General features: G+C 61.6%; 2 protein-coding genes across 10 annotated transcripts; both read left to right on the top strand.

Moving 5' to 3' along the window:
* The first annotated feature begins 1,846 nt into the window (after positions 1 to 1,846).
* Positions 1,847 to 9,652, top strand: LOC308071774 (coiled-coil domain-containing protein 183-like). Of its 5 annotated transcripts, XM_080407706.1 has the most exons (11): positions 1,847 to 2,129; positions 2,257 to 2,361; positions 2,556 to 2,678; positions 3,073 to 3,201; positions 3,343 to 3,403; positions 3,486 to 3,586; positions 3,863 to 4,023; positions 4,390 to 4,549; positions 4,699 to 4,824; positions 5,074 to 5,167; positions 5,685 to 9,652. In XM_080407706.1, exons 1-11 carry the CDS (start codon positions 1,950 to 1,952, stop codon positions 5,789 to 5,791), a joined length of 1,347 nt encoding a protein of 448 aa, XP_080263832.1. In that variant the 5' UTR covers positions 1,847 to 1,949; the 3' UTR covers positions 5,792 to 9,652. The 5 variants fall into 5 exon arrangements, with proteins under 5 accessions (XP_080263832.1, XP_080263830.1, XP_080263831.1 ...); XM_080407704.1 differs by having other exon boundaries at positions 1,853 to 2,129; positions 4,699 to 5,167; XM_080407705.1 differs by having other exon boundaries at positions 1,854 to 2,129; positions 5,074 to 9,652.
* A 1,780-nt stretch (positions 9,653 to 11,432) lies between these two features.
* LOC308064040 (coiled-coil domain-containing protein 183-like) lies at positions 11,433 to 18,844 on the top strand. 5 transcript variants are annotated; one of them, XM_080387894.1, is made up of 12 exons: positions 11,433 to 11,627; positions 12,498 to 12,665; positions 12,793 to 12,897; positions 13,092 to 13,214; positions 13,609 to 13,737; positions 13,879 to 13,939; positions 14,022 to 14,122; positions 14,399 to 14,559; positions 14,926 to 15,085; positions 15,235 to 15,360; positions 15,610 to 15,703; positions 16,221 to 18,844. In XM_080387894.1, exons 1-12 carry the CDS (start codon positions 11,475 to 11,477, stop codon positions 16,325 to 16,327), a joined length of 1,488 nt encoding a protein of 495 aa, XP_080244020.1. In that variant the 5' UTR covers positions 11,433 to 11,474; the 3' UTR covers positions 16,328 to 18,844. The 5 variants fall into 5 exon arrangements, with proteins under 5 accessions (XP_080244020.1, XP_080244019.1, XP_080244018.1 ...); XM_080387893.1 differs by having other exon boundaries at positions 15,610 to 18,844; XM_080387892.1 differs by having other exon boundaries at positions 15,235 to 15,703.
* The last annotated feature ends 974 nt before the right edge of the window (positions 18,845 to 19,818 follow it).

The raw sequence follows: 19,818 nt of genomic DNA, 5'->3' as shown, positions 1-19,818 counted from the left end.
CGGGCTGCAACTGCTGCAGCCACGGTGCTGGGACCGCGCTGCCCGCCCTGCCTTGGGCTGCCTCAGTAACTGGTTATTCATTCGCCTGTGGCCCGCAGAAGCGGAGAGGAGGGGGCCGTGGGTGGCGATGGCTGAGCAGGAGGCGCTGGCCGAGCAGGAGGTGTGTGCCATGCGGCACTGGGAGGTGCCACCGTGACAGTTCCGCCAGTGCAGGGAGTGAGCTCAGCTCTGTGATGTCACAGCCCGTGTCACAGCCTGCCAACGTCCTAACAGCCCGGCAACGTCTCCACCGGGCAGTAGAGCCACGACGGCTGCCACGTGCGCAGCCAGGCTGGAGGGCCGAGGCAGGAGCAGCGGCACCATGCGGGGCCGCAAGGCAAACCTCAGCCAGCGCGCCCAGGAGCTGTGTGCCACCGTCGCCTTGCAGGGTGCTGCCCCTTGGGCTTCTTGTGGGGACGGCCTGGGGCGGGCGGGTGGCTCTCGGTCCCCGCGTTGTGGACGGCCTGGGGCGGGCGGGTGGCTCTCGGTCCCCTCGTTATGGACGGCCTGGGGCGGGCGGGTGGCTCTCGGTCCCCGCGTTGTGGACGGCCTGGGGCGGGCGGGTGGCTCTCGGTCCCCTCGTTATGGACGGCCTGGGGCGGGCGGGTGGCTCTCGGTCCCCTCGTTATGGACGGCCTGGGGCGGGCGGGTGGCTCTCGGTCCCCGTGTTGTGGACGGCCTGGGGCGGGCGGGTGGCTCTCAGTCCCCTCGTTATGGACGGCCTGGGGCGGGCGGGTGGCTCTCGGTCCCCGCGTTGTGGACGGCCTGGGGCGGGCGGGTGGCTCTCGGTCCCCGCGTTGTGGACGGCCTGGGGCGGGCGGGTGGCTCTCGGTCCCCGTGTTGTGGACAGCCTGGGGCGGGCGGGTGGCTCTCGGTCCCCGCGTTGTCCTGCACGGTACCAACAGCGCCTTTGTGTCCCCCAGAGCAAGGCAGGAAGTTTTGTGTGCAGCCGCGTGAGGAAAAGCGCAGTGGGACCGGAGAGCGGCTGCCCCGCCTGTGTGAGGCTGTGCAGGAGGACGTCCGTGCCCGGGGCCATAGCCAGCAGGTACCGTCGGGTCCCTCCTGCTCTGCCCCTGCCTGGCGCTGGCCCTGTCGGGAGCGGGCTCCACAGGGCAGCACTAGGCTGGGACTGGCCCCAGGCTGGTGGTGATTGTTCTCTCTGCCCCTCTCGTGCCCGCAGCACAACAGACACACCGTCTCTGAGACCTGCAGAGCGCCGAAGTCCTTGGGGGCCGCTTTGGCCAACAAGACAGGGCCCAGCGCGCCCGGGCTGCTTGCAGGGGGCTGGGGCTGTGGGAAGGCTCAGAAGGACAGGGTGGGTGGTAGAGTGACCTGGTGCCGGCACAAGGACAGCCCCCCAGGGCTGGTGTGGTGCAACGGGGGGTGTTTGTGTGTGGTCCCACGGGTCCCTTTCCACTGCGGGACCCACCCGTGCAGATCCTCCTTGAGCTCCCTGAGCAGATCTGTTGTCCCGGCAGTGCTCCCGGCTGTCCCAGCCTGTGTGTGCCCAGGGCTGCCCGGGTTCCTGCAGCTCCAGCCGCATCCCTGAGAGAGAGATGCTGGCCCTGCCCTGCCCTGCCCTTCACTGCCCGTCCCGAGGGTACAACCCGGTTATAAGCCCCGCTGCGGTGACAGAGACCCTGGCCCCGCAGAGCTGCCTTTGCCCGGGGGCCTCTTGCAGGGCCAGCGGCGGGCGGGTGGGGGGGGTGGTGCTGCTGCTGCTGCTGCTCTCCGGCACCCCCGCAGCTGGGGCACTGACGGATTCGATTGACGCCCAGCCCTGGGTCTCAGTTAGGCAGCGCCCCTAAGGCCGGTGTCCCCAGCTCCACCCTGGGGGCGGTTTTGCAGGCAGGACCCCCTTGTGCCGCGGGCGCCCAGCAAGCTCTGCCTCCAGCCTGCTGAATGCTCGCATGCCCATCCAGGTGGCCCAGGAGAAGCTCCAGGCCGACATCTATGAACGGGTGAACACCTGCAACATGCTGCTGCACCAGGTGAGGCAGCGGAGACAAGTGCGGGAGGAGCTGCAGAGGCGGCTGCAGCAGCTGCAGGATGCTGCGATGCCTGACAAGCGGCAGCAGGCACAGGCGCAGGTACCTGGGACCCCCTCCTGGGCTGGCAGCACCTGCAGAGGGCTCTAATCCAGCCCCTGCACCCCCCGGCTGGCCTCTGGGCTCGGCATGCGGGGTCACCCCCTGTACCCCCCCACCTCTGCCCCAGGCCATTCGCCAGCTGGAGAAAAACATTGAGAAGGTGCTCCTCAAAGTCCACACTGGACAGAAGGTGACCGCCCTGTACCTGGCGGTGCGGGATGTCCTGAGGAAGGTGAGCTCCTCCCCACCGTGCCATCGTGCCACCTGCTCCCCCAGCAGAGACAAGGAGGTGCCCCAGGGGCAACGCTGGTGGGACGCCCCCCTCCCAGATCAAAGAGGTCCTCCTGCTCCCCTCCATCTGCTGTCACAGCACGGGGGACCCCTGGGGCTCACTGGGGTGACGTGCTGTGGCTCCCTGTGTCCCAGGAGCTGGCCCACCTGCCTCCGCACGTGGACGTCCTGTGCAAGATGGCCGAGCTGTATGGTAGGGAGCTCCAGGACATGGATCTCATGGCCTTGGAGGCCTGCAAAGCCGCTGACAGAGCCAAGGTGAGATGGCCAGGGGCACCTCGGGGCCCTTTTCCACCCTCCAGAGCCCACCGACGGCACCATGTGCCCCGGAGCTGCTGAGTGTGCCTTCAACCAAGAGCAAAAGAGCCGGAGCTGGGCTTGCCCACAGCGCCCCGATGGCTCCATAGCTCCTCCCGGGTGTCGCTCTTGGGCCGGGCTGCCCTGGGGCTGGGGACAGCCTGCCCGAAGCCCCAGCTACGGCGAAGGCAGCACGCTCCACCCGCCAGCCCTCCTTGCCCACTATCCTTCCCAGCCTGTCTACTTGGCGGGGGGGCTGGTCATTGCTGACCCTGGCCATCCCACAAGTTCAGCTGGCTGCCAAAGGTCCGTTCCAGCTCTGACAGCCACTTCTCCCTTCTCTGACACGCTCCAGAAGGACGCAAACAGGACGCGCAGCCGGATCCTTGCGGAGAGAGCGCGCATGTACCGCTCCCGGGCCACCCAGGAGGTCTCTGTAGACACAGGGTGGCGGGAGGACGTGTACCAAAGGCACCTGAGAGCGGTGAGCTGGGGGTCCTGGCACAGGCCAGGCTGTGGGCAGACGGCAGGCATCGGTGCCGGGCCCCACACGGGTCGGGGGCCTGCAGGGCCAGCTCCCCCCGGGTGTCAGCAGCGGGGGGGGTGACACTGCACATCCTTGCAGCAGGAGAGGCACGAGCTCACCGTGGAGTCCCCGACCCCGGCCTCACAGGACCAGCTCGTGGGTGAGTGCCTGGCGGGGTGCAGGGGGGTGGGACGCGGGCACAGCCGCAGGCATCCTTCCCTGACGCTTCCCTCCCACCCCAGGCACCAGTCTGGAGGCCCTCAGGTCCCAGATGGAGCACGAGGCCAGGGTCACGCAGAAGTTGGAGCAGGCCAAGGCTGCGCTGCAGTGCTCCAGGACCTGGGTAACGTGAACCCCCCCTCTGGTAAAACCCACGGCTGCTCAGGGCCCGGGGAGCTGAGAGCCCTCTGCTTGCCTTGTTGCATTGTGGGCTTCTCTGCCCTCCTCTGCCTCGGGAGACCCCCAGAGGCCCTCTGGGGCGGGCAGGGATGGCACCACACTTCTCCGTGACATGAGCTTGCAGCCGTCCACGGTGCACACGGCTCCCCGAGGCCACGGCCTGGGTCCTGTACCCTGCAGGAGCACCGGGGGCTGAGTCCTCGCGCTCTCCCCCGGCCAGGACATACCCGGCAGGCTCCTGGAACAGCAGAAGTCCTCGGCGGACCTGGAGCAGTGCATCAAGGAGGGCGAGGAGAAGAAGCAGGCACTGGCGGAGAGGCTGCACGAGCTGGAGCTGAACCTAGCTAAGCTGAAGTTTCACCGGCCCTCGAACACAAGCAGGTGTGCAGTCGTGTCCACCGGGCCACGGGCCTTGGCGGGGGGGACACGTGTGTGCCAGGCGTCCCGACACAGCAGGGCACCCCTTCCCACGTCCCACTGCAGCCGCCCACCCCTCCTGTGCCGCCAGGTTTTCTGAGCAGGGGGCTCCCCCAGCTCTGGGCCTGGCAGAGCACCCAAAGCTCCCGCTGTGGCGGCAGGAGGACCCCCGCTTCTGGCCTGGCGTGGGAAGTGGTACCAGCAGCGTGGAGCTGGGTTGCAGGCAGCACCTCTGCTCTGCATTGGCAACCTGAGCAGCTTTTGCAACAGCTCTAGGGTGTTCCTGCCCCCCCTGTGCACTTGTATGGATGTGAATGTGCTTGGCTCCAGGGTGCTGGAGGAGGAGCTGCGGCTGAAACTGCAGTGCCAAGAGGCTCGGCTGGAGGACATGCGGGCCCAGATGATGAGGAGCAAGGATGATCTGCTCAAATGTGAAGACGACATCGACAGCCTTTTCGTCCGCCTGCAGGGCATCACCGTGCCCGGCCAGGTACCCACATGGCGCTGGCATGAGCTTGGCCCCGGCCACTGCCCGCTGGTGCAGCAGCACGGCGTGGTGACGCTTGGTGCAGCCACTGCCCCCCCCCCCCCCGTGGCTCGTTTTCCCCACCAAGGTGGTGGTTCTCTCTCTGACTCCAGGAGGATCCTGTCAAGGCCATGGCGGTGGAGGAGAAGCTGCAGCACTGTGAGCAGAAGCTGCGCTACCTGGTGCAGCGGGTGGCCAGCCTGCCCCACGACTGGCGCAGCCCCAACAAGGACAACAAGGTGCGCGGGGGCTCCACCCCTGCTGTGGCCTTTGGGCACCCGCACGGGGCTTTCCCATACGGCCCATCCCAAGCGTCCTCCCAGCTGGCAGGATGGAGGTGGCGCCAGGGGAGAGCCATGGAGCAGCTCAGCCCCCGGTGGCACGGGGCACTGCAGGGTGTGCCCCGCGCGGGGACCTCGAGGTGGGGCAGCCCTTGGCTTGGAACACCCACCTCCCCTTCAGCAAGTAACCCGGAGTGTCTTCCACAGATTTTTGCCAAGGTCCGTAACGTACTAGAGAAAACCACCAGAGACCATCCACAGAACCTGAGGGTTTCCTTGGAGGATGCGGACAGCAGCCAAGGTAGGAGAGCACAGCGAGGACACGTGCCACAGCAACCGTCCCAGCCCCTGCCCATGGGGATTCCTGGGCATCCTTGCCTGTCTTCCACTGTCCCAGCAGAGCCCAACCCACGAGCTGCTTGTCCCAGGTGCTGTGGGACAAGGAGGGAGAGCCTTGGCTTCAAAATCACCTGGTTGTGGCCTCCTCCTGTTGGATGTTCTTGGGGGAGACCACGAGCTTTTGGCAGCTCACTACTGTGTTTTGAACAAAGCGGGAGCTGTACCCACCACCCCCCGGCTCCAGGCCTTTCTGGGAAGCCCCAGCAGTGTTGAAGAGGGGCCACAGCGGTGGCAGCCCCAGGCTCTGCAGGTCCCCCTGGGATGCGGGGCTGGCAGAGCCAGTCGGCAGTGCCTGTGCCTCAGGGCTCCGCACGAGGGCTCTCTGGGATGCCACCAGCCCTGCAAAAGGTGCCGGCTCTGCCCAGGGACACGAGCACACGGAGCCTCCACAGCCCACTCCTCTCCACTCTCTCCTCCAGAGTCCTTGGATTCTGATGACGAATCCTGTGGCCTTGTCCTCACCCGGGAGGGCATCAAGAAGCAGGGGCTGCTCCTCATGAAAAGCAAGAAGCGTGGCAAGAAGTAGCAGTTTCTCCAGCAGACCTTTGCATGCCCCACAGCCACCCGCTGTGCTGGGCATGCCCCAGCGCCACCCGCTGTGCTCTTTGGCCGGCAGCTTTAATAAAGTAGATGTTTTGCGCTCCTCACAGGCCTGTGGTACACCTGGAATGGGGGGGTCGCTTCTGGCACCTGGGACGCCTGGGTGCTGAGCTGGCTTTGGAAGCACCCCCATCCCCGCCGCCCCTCACCCCGTTGCGCTCTCTGCAGAGGTGGGGATGGACCGGGGGGGGAACCGCTTTCGTGGCCAAAGCAAAGCTGGGGTCAGGGTGGCTCTCTCCCCCTTGCTCCCGTGGGGCAATCACCTTCGCGGGACCTCTGCGGCCCCAGACCACTGTGGGACCTCAAAGGGCTGTTGCCTGTCCAAGGCAGCTCTGGGGAAACGTGGGGCAGGGGCTGAGACCTGTCCAGGCATTGGACCTCAGGGTGGGAGTCTTCATGTGCATGCGTGGGAGCACAAGGGCAGACCCTGCCTTGGGAAGGGAGAGCCACGTCTGAGCTGGAGCCCCCAGTCTGGGGCTGCCTGACCTGACCTGGCTGGGGACCCTTCCAGCTTCTGCCCTCCCCTGGCCCCCGCACACACGTTGTGCAACTCGTACTGATAACCCTGACCTCAGAGCACACGTCGGGCGCTACCTCTGGGCTGCGGGGCAGTGCCTGCAGGTAAGGGCTAACGCAGCATGACCCAGGACAGCAGAGGATGCTACAGCGAGCCTGTGGCTCCCGGACAGGATCCCCAGCCCTGCTGACTGCTCACGGACACCCAGCCGTGGGCTCCACGGTGCCTTCGCTGCAAAGGCACTCCTAAAACATGGCTGCAAAGGGATGGTGCTGTTTCCCCAAGTACAGCCAGCACTGACAGGGAGACCCGCGCGGGAGAGTGGCACCTCGTCCCCTTCAGCCGGGGGACATCAACACCAGACCAGGCTTTCACTGTCCTCTCTGCTCGGTCCCTGTACTTCATGCCAACAGCACTTGTAACATCATCCCTAGGGGGAAGGAAGGGCTCTTTCTGCCCAGCCACTAGCAGGCGGGCACATCACGCCAAGTGTTCCTGGTGGGTTTTGTGTGACTACTGGTACGGGGATGATATTGCCAAAATACAGCACAACTTGTGTTTTTCAAAGGAAGCTCCAGCAATAGGTGAACGTGCCAAAGAATGCATCTAATGGAGCTTCCCAGAACTGAGAGCGCGTCTATGGCTGTAGACAGGCTCTTCTGCAATTGAAAACCACGCTCTAATGACACCCATCCATCTCCTGTCCCTGTGCTGTTCCCACATGCCCAGCACACCAGGGGGGCTGTGCTGGGGTCTGGGTCAGGGAGTCCTGCCCTGCGAGCAGCTGCCCAGCCATGCAGCAAAGATCTGAACATACTCTGCCAAGCAGGGAGCCAAGCAGGGAGCGTGGGTGGCCAGCGCTGGGCCACTCTGCCCACGTCCAGCGCACCCAGGCTTTGAAGAAACTCAGCTGAAAGAGATGCCATTAGGAAGCAAAACAGCTGCACAGCACCACCCGTCCTGCTGACTGGGCATCTCTGCTCTTGCTGCAGTGGGCCACCAGCTGATGGTGAGATTGATGCACCCCCGGCTCTCGCTGCACCGCTGGCATCCTGGGGCAGCGCAGCTGCAGGCATGGCACTATTGGCCAGAAACCATGGAAAATCTGCCCATCCACACGCCTTTGTGCAAACCATCCATCCCTTCTCTCTTTCACAGCGCTCTACAGCTGCTGCCAAAACACTCTGAACTACGACGAGGCTATAGGAGCCAGCATGAACGCTGGTGTTTGCCTTTACAAGGTCTAGTACAGCAGAACCACGGAGCACCAGGTTTTGTGCCCATCAGCTTAGAAGCAGCAGCTCCAGGACATGTCTATTAGACAACAGTCACCACACCACTGGATAAATACGAATGCTTGGAATCCAGCTGATCAAACCATGCTAGCTTCATACACCTCGCACCTTCTGAAAGGGCTTCCCTTCCTCCCTTGGCAATGCAGAAACAAGGGTACACCCCACGGGTGCCGCACGGGGGAGGAAAGGTTTACAGCTCTCACAAGAATGCTGCCTTGAGCAGAGAGGAGCCCACCGACATCTGCCAAAGGCTCGGGTAGCTGAGAAACCCCTCTCTCCATGGTGACATTCACCCAGTCCAAAATCCAGCATCTGTTGGTCAGCAGCTGAGAAGGTCCCAGTTCCATTTGGATTTGCACAAGTCTTTTTTGGATTGGAGAAACTGTGCATATCGGTATCGAGGAATTAACATCTTGGTTCCCTAACCCATCAGTGGGGTTAAAGAAACCGATCATTATAATAACCGGGGCGATTTTTACAGTTGTGCCTGTGATTGTCCTAATGCAATGTTGTGTCACTTGTGTGACTGGCTTAGTAACACAACTACAAGAAAGGACGTGCAACCACGTTAGATACTAAACTATTGCAGGTATGCAATGATGAAACCAAAGGAGGGCCGTGTTAAAGACAATGGTTTTTGAACTAAGCGATTTACAGTGCTGAAGCTGCTAAATGGCAGGACCAGGCCTTGGTGCCTTGCACAGCCCTAACCCAAGGCTGGTTTAAAACTTGGTCAAGTTAACCAGTTAATGCGCGAGGTAAAGAGCGCTGGTGCTCGCCCCTGGAAAGGCTGGGGGTGGGAATTTGGGTGCTCTCCTCGCTGCGGTAGCGGGAAGGGGTCTCTCGAGGGGTAACAGGTTTTCTCCGGAGTGGTGGGGGTTTGGGTTTTCTTCAAGAATGTGTTTTGACCACTTTGCCATCTGTTGTAAAATTTGGTCCTGTGCATTATTTGAGCCCTCTTGTTTCTATTTGACGTTCTGGAATGGCATAACAGTGTTTGAGTTCGGCATTTCCATTATAAAATGGTATTGTTGCTATCTATCTGAGCGAGCAGAGCGAGCGAGTGTGTAACGGGCCCTTTTGTGTGAGTGTTTTGTGCAACTGAGACGCAGCTCAGCTACGAAGCCAGCCCTGAAACCTGTAACTTGCATGAAGTGGAAATGGAAAGTGAACAGAGTGGGGAAATAGTAAAAAAAGAGCCCTTTGGTTTGTATTTTGGCTCATTGGAAGAATATAGGAGGACCGCCAGGTGGGAGTCTCAATAAAAATATTATCATCAATGGTGGCCTTTATATATCTTAGAAGATCAGGAAATTGCAACCCCTTGCTATAATTCATGTTGGTTTTAAGATGACAGGGAAAATGGGATGAAGTAACATATGCAGATACGTTTTCCACTTTGAGAAGCCATACAGAGTAGCAGGAGGAGTGCGGGACTAAGATAGCACCACCTGATACTTGGATTTTGGCTCTAGAAAAGGATAGGGAAAAACTGAGACCTAAACTAGAAAGACGCTCTTGTTGAATTTTTTGTGTTAAACATACGATTGCTGTATTTTGCAAGAGCGAGCCTCAGGTCGCGGCTCCTCCTGTGGAGCAACCGGGGTGAAGCGCGAAACACTTGCACTAATGTAGGACCCGAGGCGGGGGAGTCAAGGACCCCAGGGAAGGGTCAAAGCCTTGGGGCGAGTTTGTACAAACCCCCACACCCGCTGGGAGCTGCGGCTTGGCCGGCAAAGGCACCACAGGCAAGGACAGAGACTTAACGCAGCAAGGAGCAGATTTGCATTCAGGGTACGAAAGGGTTAAAGCAGAGGTGCTGTTGCAGAGGCACGCACTTGTACCAGCTACAGAGCAGGGAAAACTCTCCTGCCCCTCGAGTAGGAGGTCACGATCTCCCACCGCCACAATTATTTTACCACAGCATCCTTGAGTTTTATCTCTTCAGCAGCTTGTTTTCTTTCAGCAGTTAGCATGACCTGCCGTGATGTTTAAATGCTGCCTAGGACAGTGTAGTGGCATAATGACTCTATTTGCCACGTGGGCCCCGCCTCAGCGTGGAGATCTCTACGTGCATGGACAGACTGGCCAGGTTCCTTGTGGGCACAAAGCCTTCACTGCTTGTCTTTCAAAGGGCCATCTCTTTATGCACATTTTTATGAAGCACAGAAGATGGTAATGTCTGTGTGTAGCCTGTCACGGGCCATTGGCGTTAACATGCAATCCATCAGTCTGCAAATGAGGTGCTGAGTAAGAGCCTGGGATGATCCTGTGTCGGTAACACTGGATTTCAGAATCCTCTAATTTCTTTGTTTCCTATGTTCAGCAGCTAGAGCACCATAGGACGGCTGCACATTAAAGATCTCGAGTTACAGAAACTTCATCAGAGCTGATTTACAAGCTTGGTGCTAGGAAGGCAGTTTCCCTCTATAAGGAGTCTTTTTCTGCAAATCAAAGATTGAGGGTTATCCTCCTCTCTGGTAGAGGGAGCTTGGTTTTATTTCTCAACGAATAAATGTACATGCTTGCATTCCTCGCCGTGTCCGTAGCTGAGCCAGAACGCGCGGGAAGGACAAGACCAAAGCCCAGTCTCAGCCGCTGGTCTGTTCTTGCCCGGTGCCACGGGAGCAGAACTCCCTGCGTAGCTGTTCCGTGTTGCCGAAGGCACGTGGCGAGGCAGGAACGGGCTCCTGGTGCCATGCGAAACCAGCCGGCAGCTGCCAGAGAGCGCGGGGGGCTGTTGGGGTCCATGTGCCCACGTGTTTTCCCTGCAAGTGTCCTGGCCCCGTGTCTGGTGGGGCTTGGAGGGGTCCCCCAGCTGGGCGGGCTGCAACTGCTGCAGCCACGGTGCTGGGACCGCGCTGCCCGCCCTGCCTTGGGCTGCCTCAGTAACTGGTCATTCATTCGCCTGTGGCCCGCAGAAGCGGAGAGGAGGGGGCCGTGGGTGGCGATGGCTGAGCAGGAGGCGCTGGCCGAGCAGGAGGTGTGTGCCATGCGGCACTGGGAGGTGCCACCGTGACAGTTCCGCCAGTGCAGGGAGTGAGCTCAGCTCTGTGATGTCACAGCCCGTGTCACAGCCTGCCAACGTCCTAACAGCCCGGCAACGTCTCCACCGGGCAGTAGAGCCACGACGGCTGCCACGTGCGCAGCCAGGCTGGAGGGCCGAGGCAGGAGCAGCGGCACCATGCGGGGCCGCAAGGCAAACCTCAGCCAGCGCGCCCAGGAGCTGTGTGCCGCCGTCGCCTTGCAGGGTGCTGCCCCTTGGGCTTCTTGTGGGGACGGCCTGGGGCGGGCGGGTGGCTCTCGGTCCCCGCGTTGTGGACGGCCTGGGGCGGGCGGGTGGCTCTCGGTCCCCTCGTTATGGACGGCCTGGGGCGGGCGGGTGGCTCTCGGTCCCCGCGTTGTGGACGGCCTGGGGCGGGCGGGTGGCTCTCGGTCCCCTCGTTATGGACGGCCTGGGGCGGGCGGGTGGCTCTCGGTCCCCGTGTTGTGGACGGCCTGGGGCGGGCGGGTGGCTCTCGGTCCCCGTGTTGTGGACGGCCTGGGGCGGGCGGGTGGCTCTCGGTCCCCTCGTTATGGATGGCCTGGGGCGGGCGGGTGGCTCTCGGTCCCCGTGTTGTGGACGGCCTGGGGCGGGCGGGTGGCTCTCGGTCCCCTCGTTATGGACGGCCTGGGGCAGGCGGGTGGCTCTCGGTCCCCGTGTTGTGGACGGCCTGGGGCGGGCGGGTGGCTCTCGGTCCCCTCGTTATGGACGGCCTGGGGCGGGCGGGTGGCTCTCGGTCCCCGCGTTGTCCTGCATGGTACCAACAGCGCCTTTGTGTCCCCCAGAGCAAGGCAGGAAGTTTTGCGTGCAGCCGCGTGAGGAAAAGCGCAGTGGGACCGGAGAGCGGCTGCCCCGCCTGCGTGAGGCTGTGCAGGAGGACGTCCGTGCCCGGGGCCGTAGCCAGCAGGTACCGTCGGGTCCCTCCTGCTCTGCCCCTGCCTGGCGCTGGCCCTGTCGGGAGCGGGCTCCACAGGGCAGCACTAGGCTGGGACTGGCCCCAGGCTGGTGGTGATTGTTCTCTCTGCCCCTCTCGTGCCCGCAGCACAACAGACACACCGTCTCTGAGACCTGCAGAGCGCCGAAGTCCTTGGGGGCCGCTTTGGCCAACAAGACAGGGCCCAGCGCGCCCGGGCTGCTTGCAGGGGGCTGGGGCTGTGGGAAGGCTCAGAAGGACAGGGTGGGCGGTAGAGTGACCTGGTGCCGGCACAAGGACAGCCCCCCAGGGCTGGTGTGGTGCAACGGGGGGTGTTTGTGTGTGGTCCCACGGGTCCCTTTCCACTGCGGGACCCACCCGTGCAGATCCTCCTTGAGCTCCCTGAGCAGATCTGTTGTCCCGGCAGTGCTCCCGGCTGTCCCAGCCTGTGTGTGCCCAGGGCTGCCCGGGTTCCTGCAGCTCCAGCCGCATCCCTGAGAGAGAGATGCTGCTGGCCCTGCCCTTCACTGCCCGTCCTGAGGTTACAACCCGGTTATAAGCCCCGCTGCGGTGACAGAGACCCTGGCCCCGCAGAGCTGCCTTTGCCCGGGGGCCTCTTGCAGGGCCAGCGGCGGGCGGGTGGGGGGGGTGGTGCTGCTGCTGCTGCTGCTCTCCGGCACCCCCGCAGCTGGGGCACTGACGGATTCGATTGACGCCCAGCCTTGGGTCTCAGTTAGGCAGCGCCCCTAAGTCCGGTGTCCCCAGCTCCACCCTGGGGGCGGTTTTGCAGGCAGGACCCCCTTGTGCCGCGGGCGCCCAGCAAGCTCTGCCTCCAGCCTGCTGAATGCTCGCATGCCCATCCAGGTGGCCCAGGAGAAGCTCCAGGCCGACATCTATGAACGGGTGAACACCTGCAACATGCTGCTGCACCAGGTGAGGCAGCGGAGACAAGTGCGGGAGGAGCTGCAGAGGCGGCTGCAGCAGCTGCAGGATGCTGCGATGCCTGACAAGCGGCAGCAGGCACAGGCGCAGGTACCTGGGACCCCCTCCTGGGCTGGCAGCACCTGCAGAGGGCTCTAATCCAGCCCCTGCACCCCCCGGCTGGCCTCTGGGCTCGGCATGCGGGGTCACCCCCTGTACCCCCCCACCTCTGCCCCAGGCCATTCGCCAGCTGGAGAAAAACATTGAGAAGGTGCTCCTCAAAGTCCACACTGGACAGAAGGTGACCGCCCTGTACCTGGCGGTGCGGGATGTCCTGAGGAAGGTGAGCTCCTCCCCACCGTGCCATCGTGCCACCTGCTCCCCCAGCAGAGACAAGGAGGTGCCCCAGGGGCAACGCTGGTGGGACGCCCCCCTCCCAGATCAAAGAGGTCCTCCTGCTCCCCTCCATCTGCTGTCACAGCACGGGGGACCCCTGGGGCTCACTGGGGTGACGTGCTGTGGCTCCCTGTGTCCCAGGAGCTGGCCCACCTGCCTCCGCACGTGGACGTCCTGTGCAAGATGGCCGAGCTGTATGGTAGGGAGCTCCAGGACATGGATCTCATGGCCTTGGAGGCCTGCAAAGCCGCTGACAGAGCCAAGGTGAGATGGCCAGGGGCACCTCGGGGCCCTTTTCCACCCTCCAGAGCCCACCGACGGCACCATGTGCCCCGGAGCTGCTGAGTGTGCCTTCAACCAAGAGCAAAAGAGCCGGAGCTGGGCTTGCCCACAGCGCCCCGATGGCTCCATAGCTCCTCCCGGGTGTCGCTCTTGGGCCGGGCTGCCCTGGGGCTGGGGACAGCCTGCCCGAAGCCCCAGCTACGGCGAAGGCAGCACGCTCCACCCGCCAGCCCTCCTTGCCCACTATCCTTCCCAGCCTGTCTACTTGGCGGGGGGGCTGGTCATTGCTGACCCTGGCCATCCCACAAGTTCAGCTGGCTGCCAAAGGTCCGTTCCAGCTCTGACAGCCACTTCTCCCTTCTCTGACACGCTCCAGAAGGACGCAAACAGGACGCGCAGCCGGATCCTTGCGGAGAGAGCGCGCATGTACCGCTCCCGGGCCACCCAGGAGGTCTCTGTAGACACAGGGTGGCGGGAGGACGTGTACCAAAGGCACCTGAGAGCGGTGAGCTGGGGGTCCTGGCACAGGCCAGGCTGTGGGCAGACGGCAGGCATCGGTGCCGGGCCCCACACGGGTCGGGGGCCTGCAGGGCCAGCTCCCCCCGGGTGTCAGCAGCGGGGGGGGTGACACTGCACATCCTTGCAGCAGGAGAGGCACGAGCTCACCGTGGAGTCCCCGACCCCGGCCTCACAGGACCAGCTCGTGGGTGAGTGCCTGGCGGGGTGCAGGGGGGTGGGACGCGGGCACAGCCGCAGGCATCCTTCCCTGACGCTTCCCTCCCACCCCAGGCACCAGTCTGGAGGCCCTCAGGTCCCAGATGGAGCACGAGGCCAGGGTCACGCAGAAGTTGGAGCAGGCCAAGGCTGCGCTGCAGTGCTCCAGGACCTGGGTAACGTGAACCCCCCCTCTGGTAAAACCCACGGCTGCTCAGGGCCCGGGGAGCTGAGAGCCCTCTGCTTGCCTTGTTGCATTGTGGGCTTCTCTGCCCTCCTCTGCCTCGGGAGACCCCCAGAGGCCCTCTGGGGCGGGCAGGGATGGCACCACACTTCTCCGTGACATGAGCTTGCAGCCGTCCACGGTGCACACGGCTCCCCGAGGCCACGGCCTGGGTCCTGTACCCTGCAGGAGCACCGGGGGCTGAGTCCTCGCGCTCTCCCCCGGCCAGGACATACCCGGCAGGCTCCTGGAACAGCAGAAGTCCTCGGCGGACCTGGAGCAGTGCATCAAGGAGGGCGAGGAGAAGAAGCAGGCACTGGCGGAGAGGCTGCACGAGCTGGAGCTGAACCTAGCTAAGCTGAAGTTTCACCGGCCCTCGAACACAAGCAGGTGTGCAGTCGTGTCCACCGGGCCACGGGCCTTGGCGGGGGGGACACGTGTGTGCCAGGCGTCCCGACACAGCAGGGCACCCCTTCCCACGTCCCACTGCAGCCGCCCACCCCTCCTGTGCCGCCAGGTTTTCTGAGCAGGGGGCTCCCCCAGCTCTGGGCCTGGCAGAGCACCCAAAGCTCCCGCTGTGGCGGCAGGAGGACCCCCGCTTCTGGCCTGGCGTGGGAAGTGGTACCAGCAGCGTGGAGCTGGGTTGCAGGCAGCACCTCTGCTCTGCATTGGCAACCTGAGCAGCTTTTGCAACAGCTCTAGGGTGTTCCTGCCCCCCCTGTGCACTTGTATGGATGTGAATGTGCTTGGCTCCAGGGTGCTGGAGGAGGAGCTGCGGCTGAAACTGCAGTGCCAAGAGGCTCGGCTGGAGGACATGCGGGCCCAGATGATGAGGAGCAAGGATGATCTGCTCAAATGTGAAGACGACATCGACAGCCTTTTCGTCCGCCTGCAGGGCATCACCGTGCCCGGCCAGGTACCCACATGGCGCTGGCATGAGCTTGGCCCCGGCCACTGCCCGCTGGTGCAGCAGCACGGCGTGGTGACGCTTGGTGCAGCCACTGCCCCCCCCCCCCCCGTGGCTCGTTTTCCCCACCAAGGTGGTGGTTCTCTCTCTGACTCCAGGAGGATCCTGTCAAGGCCATGGCGGTGGAGGAGAAGCTGCAGCACTGTGAGCAGAAGCTGCGCTACCTGGTGCAGCGGGTGGCCAGCCTGCCCCACGACTGGCGCAGCCCCAACAAGGACAACAAGGTGCGCGGGGGCTCCACCCCTGCTGTGGCCTTTGGGCACCCGCACGGGGCTTTCCCATACGGCCCATCCCAAGCGTCCTCCCAGCTGGCAGGATGGAGGTGGCGCCAGGGGAGAGCCATGGAGCAGCTCAGCCCCCGGTGGCACGGGGCACTGCAGGGTGTGCCCCGCGCGGGGACCTCGAGGTGGGGCAGCCCTTGGCTTGGAACACCCACCTCCCCTTCAGCAAGTAACCCGGAGTGTCTTCCACAGATTTTTGCCAAGGTCCGTAACGTACTAGAGAAAACCACCAGAGACCATCCACAGAACCTGAGGGTTTCCTTGGAGGATGCGGACAGCAGCCAAGGTAGGAGAGCACAGCGAGGACACGTGCCACAGCAACCGTCCCAGCCCCTGCCCATGGGGATTCCTGGGCATCCTTGCCTGTCTTCCACTGTCCCAGCAGAGCCCAACCCACGAGCTGCTTGTCCCAGGTGCTGTGGGACAAGGAGGGAGAGCCTTGGCTTCAAAATCACCTGGTTGTGGCCTCCTCCTGTTGGATGTTCTTGGGGGAGACCACGAGCTTTTGGCAGCTCACTACTGTGTTTTGAACAAAGCGGGAGCTGTACCCACCACCCCCCGGCTCCAGGCCTTTCTGGGAAGCCCCAGCAGTGTTGAAGAGGGGCCACAGCGGTGGCAGCCCCAGGCTCTGCAGGTCCCCCTGGGATGCGGGGCTGGCAGAGCCAGTCGGCAGTGCCTGTGCCTCAGGGCTCCGCACGAGGGCTCTCTGGGATGCCACCAGCCCTGCAAAAGGTGCCGGCTCTGCCCAGGGACACGAGCACACGGAGCCTCCACAGCCCACTCCTCTCCACTCTCTCCTCCAGAGTCCTTGGATTCTGATGACGAATCCTGTGGCCTTGTCCTCACCCGGGAGGGCATCAAGAAGCAGGGGCTGCTCCTCATGAAAAGCAAGAAGCGTGGCAAGAAGTAGCAGTTTCTCCAGCAGACCTTTGCATGCCCCACAGCCACCCGCTGTGCTGGGCATGCCCCAGCGCCACCCGCTGTGCTCTTTGGCCGGCAGCTTTAATAAAGTAGATGTTTTGCGCTCCTCACAGGCCTGTGGTACACCTGGAATGGGGGGGTCGCTTCTGGCACCTGGGACGCCTGGGTGCTGAGCTGGCTTTGGAAGCACCCCCATCCCCGCCGCCCCTCACCCCGTTGCGCTCTCTGCAGAGGTGGGGATGGACCGGGGGGGGAACCGCTTTCGTGGCCAAAGCAAAGCTGGGGTCAGGGTGGCTCTCTCCCCCTTGCTCCCGTGGGGCAATCACCTTCGCGGGACCTCTGCGGCCCCAGACCACTGTGGGACCTCAAAGGGCTGTTGCCTGTCCAAGGCAGCTCTGGGGAAACGTGGGGCAGGGGCTGAGACCTGTCCAGGCATTGGACCTCAGGGTGGGAGTCTTCATGTGCATGCGTGGGAGCACAAGGGCAGACCCTGCCTTGGGAAGGGAGAGCCACGTCTGAGCTGGAGCCCCCAGTCTGGGGCTGCCTGACCTGACCTGGCTGGGGACCCTTCCAGCTTCTGCCCTCCCCTGGCCCCCGCACACACGTTGTGCAACTCGTACTGATAACCCTGACCTCAGAGCACACGTCGGGCGCTACCTCTGGGCTGCGGGGCAGTGCCTGCAGGTAAGGGCTAACGCAGCATGACCCAGGACAGCAGAGGATGCTACAGCGAGCCTGTGGCTCCCGGACAGGATCCCCAGCCCTGCTGACTGCTCACGGACACCCAGCCGTGGGCTCCACGGTGCCTTCGCTGCAAAGGCACTCCTAAAACATGGCTGCAAAGGGATGGTGCTGTTTCCCCAAGTACAGCCAGCACTGACAGGGAGACCCGCGCGGGAGAGTGGCACCTCGTCCCCTTCAGCCGGGGGACATCAACACCAGACCAGGCTTTCACTGTCCTCTCTGCTCGGTCCCTGTACTTCATGCCAACAGCACTTGTAACATCATCCCTAGGGGGAAGGAAGGGCTCTTTCTGCCCAGCCACTAGCAGGCGGGCACATCACGCCAAGTGTTCCTGGTGGGTTTTGTGTGACTACTGGTACGGGGATGATATTGCCAAAATACAGCACAACTTGTGTTTTTCAAAGGAAGCTCCAGCAATAGGTGAACGTGCCAAAGAATGCATCTAATGGAGCTTCCCAGAACTGAGAGCGCGTCTATGGCTGTAGACAGGCTCTTCTGCAATTGAAAACCACGCTCTAATGACACCCATCCATCTCCTGTCCCTGTGCTGTTCCCACATGCCCAGCACACCAGGGGGGCTGTGCTGGGGTCTGGGTCAGGGAGTCCTGCCCTGCGAGCAGCTGCCCAGCCATGCAGCAAAGATCTGAACATACTCTGCCAAGCAGGGAGCCAAGCAGGGAGCGTGGGTGGCCAGCGCTGGGCCACTCTGCCCACGTCCAGCGCACCCAGGCTTTGAAGAAACTCAGCTGAAAGAGATGCCATTAGGAAGCAAAACAGCTGCACAGCACCACCCGTCCTGCTGACTGGGCATCTCTGCTCTTGCTGCAGTGGGCCACCAGCTGATGGTGAGATTGATGCACCCCCGGCTCTCGCTGCACCGCTGGCATCCTGGGGCAGCGCAGCTGCAGGCATGGCACTATTGGCCAGAAACCATGGAAAATCTGCCCATCCACACGCCTTTGTGCAAACCATCCATCCCTTCTCTCTTTCACAGCGCTCTACAGCTGCTGCCAAAACACTCTGAACTACGACGAGGCTATAGGAGCCAGCATGAACGCTGGTGTTTGCCTTTACAAGGTCTAGTACAGCAGAACCACGGAGCACCAGGTTTTGTGCCCATCAGCTTAGAAGCAGCAGCTCCAGGACATGTCTATTAGACAACAGTCACCACACCACTGGATAAATACGAATGCTTGGAATCCAGCTGATCAAACCATGCTAGCTTCATACACCTCGCACCTTCTGAAAGGGCTTCCCTTCCTCCCTTGGCAATGCAGAAACAAGGGTACACCCCACGGGTGCCGCACGGGGGAGGAAAGGTTTACAGCTCTCACAAGAATGCTGCCTTGAGCAGAGAGGAGCCCACCGACATCTGCCAAAGGCTCGGGTAGCTGAGAAACCCCTCTCTCCATGGTGACATTCACCCAGTCCAAAATCCAGCATCTGTTGGTCAGCAGCTGAGAAGGTCCCAGTTCCATTTGGATTTGCACAAGTCTTTTTTGGATTGGAGAAACTGTGCATATCGGTATCGAGGAATTAACATCTTGGTTCCCTAACCCATCAGTGGGGTTAAAGAAACCGATCATTATAATAACCGGGGCGATTTTTACAGTTGTGCCTGTGATTGTCCTAATGCAATGTTGTGTCACTTGTGTGACTGGCTTAGTAACACAACTACAAGAAAGGACGTGCAATCACGTTAGATACTAAACTATTGCAGGTATGCAATGATGAAACCAAAGGAGGGCCGTGTTAAAGACAATGGTTTTTGAACTAAGCGATTTACAGTGCTGAAGCTGCTAAATGGCAGGACCAGGCCTTGGTGCCTTGCACAGCCCTAACCCAAGGCTGGTTTAAAACTTGGTCAAGTTAACCAGTTAATGCGCGAGGTAAAGAGCGCTGGTGCTCGCCCCTGGAAAGGCTGGGGGTGGGAATTTGGGTGCTCTCCTCGCTGCGGTAGCGGGAAGGGGTCTCTCGAGGGGTAACAGGTTTTCTCCGGAGTGGTGGGGGTTTGGGTTTTCTTCAAGAATGTGTTTTGACCACTTTGCCATCTGTTGTAAAATTTGGTCCTGTGCATTATTTGAGCCCTCTTGTTTCTATTTGACGTTCTGGAATGGCATAACAGTGTTTGAGTTCGGCATTTCCATTATAAAATGGTATTGTTGCTATCTATCTGAGCGAGCAGAGCGAGCGAGTGTGTAACGGGCCCTTTTGTGTGAGTGTTTTGTGCAACTGAGACGCAGCTCAGCTACGAAGCCAGCCCTGAAACCTGTAACTTGCATGAAGTGGAAATGGAAAGTGAACAGAGTGGGGAAATAGTAAAAAAAGAGCCCTTTGGTTTGTATTTTGGCTCATTGGAAGAATATAGGAGGACCGCCAGGTGGGAGTCTCAATAAAAATATTATCATCAATGGTGGCCTTTATATATCTTAGAAGATCAGGAAATTGCAACCCCTTGCTATAATTCATGTTGGTTTTAAGATGACAGGGAAAATGGGATGAAGTAACATATGCAGATACGTTTTCCACTTTGAGAAGCCATACAGAGTAGCAGGAGGAGTGCGGGACTAAGATAGCACCACCTGATACTTGGATTTTGGCTCTAGAAAAGGATAGGGAAAAACTGAGACCTAAACTAGAAAGACGCTCTTGTTGAATTTTTTGTGTTAAACATACGATTGCTGTATTTTGCAAGAGCGAGCCTCAGGTCGCGGCTCCTCCTGTGGAGCAACCGGG

The sequence above is a fragment of the Falco punctatus genome (assembly GCF_963210335.1).
Source record: "Falco punctatus genome assembly, chromosome: 1".
Taxonomy (NCBI): domain Eukaryota; kingdom Metazoa; phylum Chordata; class Aves; order Falconiformes; family Falconidae; genus Falco; species Falco punctatus.
The sequence above is the reverse complement of the archived record's forward strand: the minus strand, read 5'-3'. Positions and strand labels throughout refer to the sequence as shown.